The 7,049-nt window shown below is 55.5% G+C and overlaps 1 protein-coding gene across 1 annotated transcript in view; it reads right to left on the bottom strand.

Annotated features, from left to right (window-relative positions):
* Positions 1-406: 406 nt before the first annotated feature.
* The window catches only part of spl4 (splicing factor-like protein), a 7,580-nt gene continuing 937 nt past the window's right edge, over positions 407-7,049 (bottom strand). The window contains exons 3-12 of the mRNA XM_002950659.1: positions 6,758-6,813; positions 6,433-6,528; positions 5,728-5,826; positions 5,086-5,311; positions 4,065-4,138; positions 3,609-3,679; positions 2,783-2,852; positions 2,169-2,323; positions 1,904-1,946; positions 407-1,260 (exon numbers count right to left, since the gene is read on the bottom strand). Of these exons, the coding sequence (XP_002950705.1) occupies positions 1,114-1,260; positions 1,904-1,946; positions 2,169-2,323; positions 2,783-2,852; positions 3,609-3,679; positions 4,065-4,138; positions 5,086-5,311; positions 5,728-5,826; positions 6,433-6,528; positions 6,758-6,813 (1,037 nt within the window). The 3' untranslated portion in view covers positions 407-1,113. The remainder of the gene's footprint in view (positions 1,261-1,903; positions 1,947-2,168; positions 2,324-2,782; positions 2,853-3,608; positions 3,680-4,064; positions 4,139-5,085; positions 5,312-5,727; positions 5,827-6,432; positions 6,529-6,757; positions 6,814-7,049) is intronic.

The raw sequence follows: 7,049 nt of genomic DNA, 5'->3' as shown, positions 1-7,049 counted from the left end.
TACTACTCACTAAATATCGTCGTCTTCATCTTTTCTCAGTATGCCTTTCCCCTCAGCAGCATGGGAACAATGTGATCGGGGGCCCCACCCGGCGAGGCGGTGGTCCCAATCAGGGTTCGACACTGAACTTCCTGAAACTTGCGGGCTCCCCCGTACCTCCCAAATTTTCCTTACGGAGGGGCCCCCGTACCAGGCTCCTGTACCGGCCGAAAACCTTACGGGGGCCCCTGTAACCCCCGCAAAACCTTTACGGGGGCACTGTCCTTGGCTGAAACGCTGTGGAAAGTGACGCTTTGCATTTTTTTGCCCTGTAAATCGTTATGTTCGTTATTTTCTCGTGAACCATTACACTCGGGGACACGGCACACTCAGCGAAAGCCAAGCGCCTTGGCCGCCGCGGCCGCCCATCCCTTCTGCTCCATTTTCTCGTCCTCCTCCTCCTCCTCCTCATCAAAATCCTCATCCACGCACGACTCATCGGTATCTCGTTCTACGTCGGTCTCGTAGTCACTGGCACTAAAAGCTTCATCGTCACTAGCGGGGTATGTTGCTTGTACCAGTAATTCAATCTCTGGGTCAGTCGCAACCTCCTCATTATCATCCTCTCCGTATGGATTCAAATTAAGTTTGCTAACGTCAAAAAGGCTTATCATCTACTTTCTTTGTGGGAACAGGTTGGCTTGCAGGCTTTCCATCCTTTATATGGTCCGTCCTCTCCCCTACAGGGCCCCGTACGGCCTCTTATAAATCCTTAAATTCCTTACGGGAGCCACCGTAACCGGCCTTCGGCCGGTCCGGGGACGGCCCCGTACGGGGCCCTTCGCGCCCCAAAATCCTTACGGGAGCCACCGAAAAATCCTACGGGCCCTGACGGGGATACCGAAAAAAGGCCAAAAACTTACGGGCCCCGTACGGGGTGTCGAACCCTGGTCCCAATGCCAATAATGAACAGATATAAAATACGCACAGCCACCTCAACTGCCAAAAGAAGCCTCGACCGCCACCACCACCACCATAAATAACAACAACCACATTTCCCAGGTCTTTTCGACACCGCTCCGGCTATTAGTACTACGACTAGTACGACACCTAGTACGACTACGACTACGACTACTACCGTTCACGGCTGCTCCCGCCGCCGCCGCCGCCGGCACCGCCGCCAGTTCCTGCTGCCCCCGCTGCATCAGAGTCCAGTTTGCTGATATCCTCGTACTCGATCCAAATCTCCTTGCCCTTGGAAGGTCCATCAATCAGCTTAACCTGGTTGGTGAGGAGGAGGAAAGAAGGAAACAGGAGGGGGAGAGTAGAGAACAGGAACCGAGGACATGAGAGGAGAGGAGGCAGGTGAGAAGCAAAAAGAAGGGGGGGGAGGATTCGCATGAACATCATACGAAGATGAAAGAAACAGAAAGGATAAAGGAGAGGAGGCAGGTGAGAAGAAAAAAGGGGGGGGAAAAGACGAACCACTAGCGAGTGAGCGAGTGAGCGAGCAAAAAAAGGGGAGGGGAAGGATTAGCAAAAGCATGAGTTAGATGAAGGAAGACAGAAAGGATAAAAGGGTTGGGCTGGGGAGGCGAGGTGGGGAGGAGGGGGGTTTGTCAACGTGAGGGAAGACACGTTCGGCACTGTGTATGTGCGTGTGCGTGTGTGTGCGCGTGTGAGAAACCCTAGGGATCGTGATCTCCCCTCTCCTCCTCCCCCTCCTCCCCCTCCTCACCCCGTCCCCTCGGCCCCAACCTTACCAACGGAGCACATTACAGGATTACAATTACACTTACAGTTACAAAGCTAGAGATATCTGACAGCCATATTGGGTTTTATAGCATATACACATCTATACAGGGCCCCCATATATAGACACACGCCTTATAAGTACGTTTTGGTGAAGTACGATTTGTCGTACCTGTGCCTGGTACTTGGCCGTGTCGATGGCGAGCAACGTCCCCCTGCGGTTGGCGGTTGACGATGTAGTTGTCTCACGAGTGCTTGCGTGGATGGTTGGTCAGTTAACAATATAACCAACTCAGCATCAAAGTGGCTATCGCCCCACCCTACCCAACCACCCCCAACCAACACCTCAATCGTATGACCCAACCAACTCCCCCCACCCCGCATCCCCCCACCCCACCCCTCCAAACCCAAACCCAAACCCCCGGCCCCCCGCTCACCTGCGGCCCCTGTTCGCCCCATTCAGCACCAGCACCTGACCCCCAGGGGACGGAATAACCGTCTCCAAGTGGGCCTGATCCACTCGTACAACCGTACCGTCAACCAACATGGACACCTCCCCCACGTAACGGTCTATAACCCGCTCGACTACACCCTGCGGGGGTGGGGGGAGGGGGAAGTGAGGGGGGGAAGTGGGGAGGGAGGGGGAAGGAGGAAATGATGTCATTTTTGTGTGTGTGTGGCTGTGTGTGTGTGTGTGTGGCTGTGACTGCGCGTATCCTTAAAACCATACGGCACAGTCACAGTCACGCACAAACACATACACAGCTCCTCCCCCAACACACGTCTCCAAGTAAAACAACCCATTCAGCTATTCCTCTACCACTGCTCCCTTCCTGGACGACTACAGCTACGACTATTTCCATTTGTCTTGTCATGAAGGTTAATAATGTTCTTCTGCATATCGCGACTTCCTCCTCCTTTGTCAACCTCTCGTATGATGTACTGCTTCTCGCGGCCCTCAGTTTGTGTTGAAACACACACACACGTATTAAAACACACACACACGTATTAAAACACATACACACACATGTCCCTCTGGGCCCCCAGCCACCTTTTCTTTGTAGTACCCGTGCTCTTTGAGCCCCTTGGCAAGGACCTTCACCACAATACCGGGAGCTAGCCTGTGTGGCGGTTGGCAGTGACGGTTAGCGGTTGGCGGGTAGGGATGGTTAGGGGGTTTAGAAACGGGGGAAAGATATGGGTGAGGTGAGAACAAGAACATGCGCGCGCGTAATTGTGTGTGTGTGTGTGTGTGTGTATATTTCAAAACGAGCAAGAAGCAGTACATCATACGAGAGGTTGACGAAGGAGGAGGAAGTCGCGATATGCAGAAGAACATTATTCACCTCATGACAATCACCTCATGACAAGACAAATGGAAATAGTCGTAGCTGTAGTCGTCCAGGAAGGGGAACAGTGGTAGAGGAATAGCTGAATGGGTTGTTTTACTTGGAGACGTGGATATGTGTGTGTGTAGGGGGAGGAAGACCTTCAGAGAGAGCAGGAACAGCCGTCGCCGTACTGGCGGTGGTGGCGATAGGAACTACTACTGGGTGGTGGTGGTGGTAGTGGTGTTCGCGGCTATAGCGCCGACTATGTACGTATGTATGTATGCATGTATGTATGCATGTATGTATGTATGTATGTATGTACGTATGTATGTACGTATGTACGTATGTATGTACGTATGTATGTGGTCGCTGAACCGATTATTCATTTCATAACTTCCAACTCCCCACTCTCTTGACACCACCACCACCACCACCACCACCACGAGAGCACTACCATCCTCACAACGCAACGCAACATGTCGAAACACACACACACACGCATTCGTACACGCGTTCGTACACGTAAATAACCCGTACATGACGTACCAGTAATCCAGTCGGCGATCGCCATCCCTGGGTGCGGATGCGGAGGCATTGGATTTGGCGCGTAGCTCAGCCTGGGGGGTGGGGGCCACCGTGTTGTTGTGGCGTTCTTGGTGGTGGTGGGGAAGGTGATGACGTGTGTGTGTGGGTGTGTGTGGGTGTGTACGCGCGTGTGCATATGTGTGTGTATGATGTATGAGACAGGGGGTCCATATCTTTTCCACCCTACGGCCGCTACCCTGCGAAACCCTGCCTTTCCCCGTATATTCCCCCCCAGTTTCCTGATGCAGTATGTATGTCTGTCTGTCTAATCCTGCGGAGTAGTATCCGTCTATCTCTTGGAATAGCTGATTCACCACTCGTCTGTGGCTAGTCTTTCGCTCCCCTCCCCCTTTCCCCCTCCCTCCGCCTTTCCCTCCCATTTCCCCTCTCACCCCCTCCTTCCCCCCCCCCCGTTACCTGCATCAGCTCCTCCAACTTGCTTTGCTTCTGCAAGGACCCGCCACCGCGGTCGCCAGGTCCCACGTCACCGTCTGCAAAACCGAAAACCGAAAACGAACAACCATAACAGCAGCCAGGGCCAGGGGGAACCAACATCACCACCAACCATCTACTGCAGTATATATATATATGGTCTGGTCTGGGTTGACATTACTGCAATTAGCGGTTTAAGGTTCTGGGTTCGATTTCTGGGGAGAACCCCGATTTAGTCGGGAGCGCGAGATATTGGCTAGCTGCTGAGATGTGGAGTTGTGGTCTCAGTTGAAGGACCAGATTCGCACGTTGGATTGGTGGCGATTGCCGAACCCTCCGTCTCTTCGGATATTCGGGTGAATGGATGAGGAGGGGTCCCTGAAGGCTGGATCCGCCGCCTTGGACTTACAGTTCGTATGGCGAAGTACAGTGTGGTAGTGGTGGATGGTGCTATAAGGTGATAAATGATCTAGAACTGACAATGTGATAAAGCGGCCCAGAAGCCTCCCACTCTGTAACATTACAAAAAAAATATATATATATATATATACATACCGTTTCCACCACCATCACCCCAACCAGCAGCAGTAATAGCAGCAGTAGCAGCAGCAGCAGTAAAGCTGAAAGTTGAATCGCCTGTTTGTGTGTTGCCCAACTATCACGACTCACACCGCCACATTTACACACCCCACAAAAACACTCGACCGGGGGATACGATACGTCGTCACCGCCGCAATCTTGCGGAAGCACCTCCAGTCCCCCCCGCTGGGGCCCCCCGCCACCCCTGGTAGTGGTGGTGATGATGATGGTGGTGGTGATGACGGTGTTTTACTCACCCATTACCGCTCCCTTTACCCCGCTGAGCGGGGCCCGCTCTCTAAGGCAGTTGGTTGCTTCAGAAAAAATGTTTATTTTGTTTCTAAAGCACCGTCATCCCCATCATCCCCACCGCCACCAGCACCGCGGGGGGTAGCTCCCCACCCGGGAGCTACAGACTGCCACTCACCATCATCATCCCCAAAGATTCCAGCACCCGCCGCCGCCACTAGCCCCGTCGTGCCGCCGCTGCCGCCGCCGCCGCGGGCTATCCGCGCAAGCCTGGCGGGTGCCGCCGCCCCTGCCGCCGCTCCCGCCGCCGAGGAAGGACCCGCACCGCCGCTGCCGCCACCATCACCACCGCCGCTGCCGCCGCCGCCGGTGGTTCCCAGCCCCAGACTGATCTTAATGGGGCCCTATGAGCACCAGCAGCCGGACAGCGGAACGGTGTCGCAAGGAAGGAGGTGAGCGGTGTGCACAGTGTTGGGTGTGTGTGTGTGTGTGTGCGTGTGTGTTAAGGAGGGGGTGTAGGTGTGGGAGTGTTGGCGGGGTATGTGCAATACAAGAAGCAGCAGCAGCAGTAGCAGCAGCAGCAAGGGCGCCAAGAGCCCTCGATGTACAGGACCGCTCAACCCCGACCGCCACCTCCATCCCCCCCCTCTCCATCCCCATCACATACACAATACACACACAATTACAAAAACACATTTCCCCCTAACTAAGCCCCTGCTCCCACCACCACCACCGCCACCACCATCACCACCCCGCCATCCCCTTCCAACACCCCCCGCGACGTGTTCGTGGTTCGCCAGCAAAACTCCCCGCCCCCCACCTCGCTTTCATCCCGCTGCAAAGTGTGCGCCTCCTCGTCTTCCTCCTCCTCAGAGAGGGGCTCGCCCTTCTCCAAACGGGCTCGCTTGGCCCGGGCAATCTACGTAGGTGAGGAGGTGAGGGGTGGGGGAGGAGGGGAAGGAGGGGGCGAAACGGGGGCGTGAGAGAGTGTGTATGCGTGTGTGCGGCGGCGGCGGTGATGGTGGTGGTGGTGGTGGGGGGGGGAGAGGACGGGGAGGGGGAGGGGGATCAAACGCAGGAGGAGAAAAGGAATGACCTGCTGCCGGAAGGCGTCCGCAAAGTTCGAAACTGCCGCTAGGGGGTCCTAAGCGGGGGAGAAGGTGGAAGACGAACCAGGAGCGAGTGAAGCTGAAGGGAGAGGGGGGGGGGTAGCTTCATGATCTAATGTCACTGGTGGGACGAGCGAGGGAGAGTGTGATAGGAATTATATGGTAATCATGATCATGATGATGGTGGTGGTGGTGGTGGTGCAAACAAACACGTCGTGCCAACCTAACACGCCGTCCCTCCTTCTCCCCCTTCCCCTTCCCACCCTTTCCACTTGGCAACCATCCATAGCCCCTCCTTCCCCCTCCCCTCTCACTTCCCCCCGTCACACACACACACACACACACACACTCTCCCCCTCCTCCCCACCCGATTTCCCACTCTCTCCGCCCCTCCCCCTTCCCCCCTCATGTCGTACCTGCTCTTGCAACGCCGCCATGTGCCGCTCCTCCTCCTCCCGCTCAGCCTCCGACCGCTTGTTCCTCCGCTCCTCCTCCAACTGCATCTTGGGGTCCTGAGGCCCGGGGGGTGGAGGAGGGGGGGGTGAGGATGGGAGGAAAAACCCACAACATATATAAAACAGAGGAATCAAGGACGCCTTTCCCGCTCTCTCTCCCCTTCCCCCCGTTCATTACCCCTTTTCCCTTCGGCCGCAAACGTGTCTGTCTGTCTGTCTGTCTGCGTATCTGCCTGTCTGCATGTCTGTCTGTGTATGTCTGTATGTCTATACATGTTCATCCTACCTTGTGTATGAGGGTGATGTACCAGCCCTTCTCCGTCTCGTCCACCTTGCACTGACCTGGGATTTGGATTTGGATTTGGGTTATAGGGTTTTAGGCTTTGGAAGGGGGGTCGAAGGGGAGCCCGGGAGGCGGAGAAACAAAGCTGGCAGGCGTCAAGCGAGGCGAGGCGGTTTCCTCGGTTCCTGGACAGTCTTTCTGCGCCCCTCCCCCCCTCCCCCCTGCTTCGTAACATCCTTTCTTCTCTTCTTTTCCACTTGTTTAGCATAAATATTTCCCCTCCCCCCCTCCCCCC

The sequence above is a fragment of the Volvox carteri genome, assembly GCF_000143455.1.
Source record: "Volvox carteri f. nagariensis unplaced genomic scaffold VOLCAscaffold_20, whole genome shotgun sequence".
NCBI lineage: Eukaryota > Viridiplantae > Chlorophyta > Chlorophyceae > Chlamydomonadales > Volvocaceae > Volvox > Volvox carteri.
Note: the sequence above shows the minus strand (reverse complement) of the source record. Positions and strands in the feature narration are given on the sequence as shown.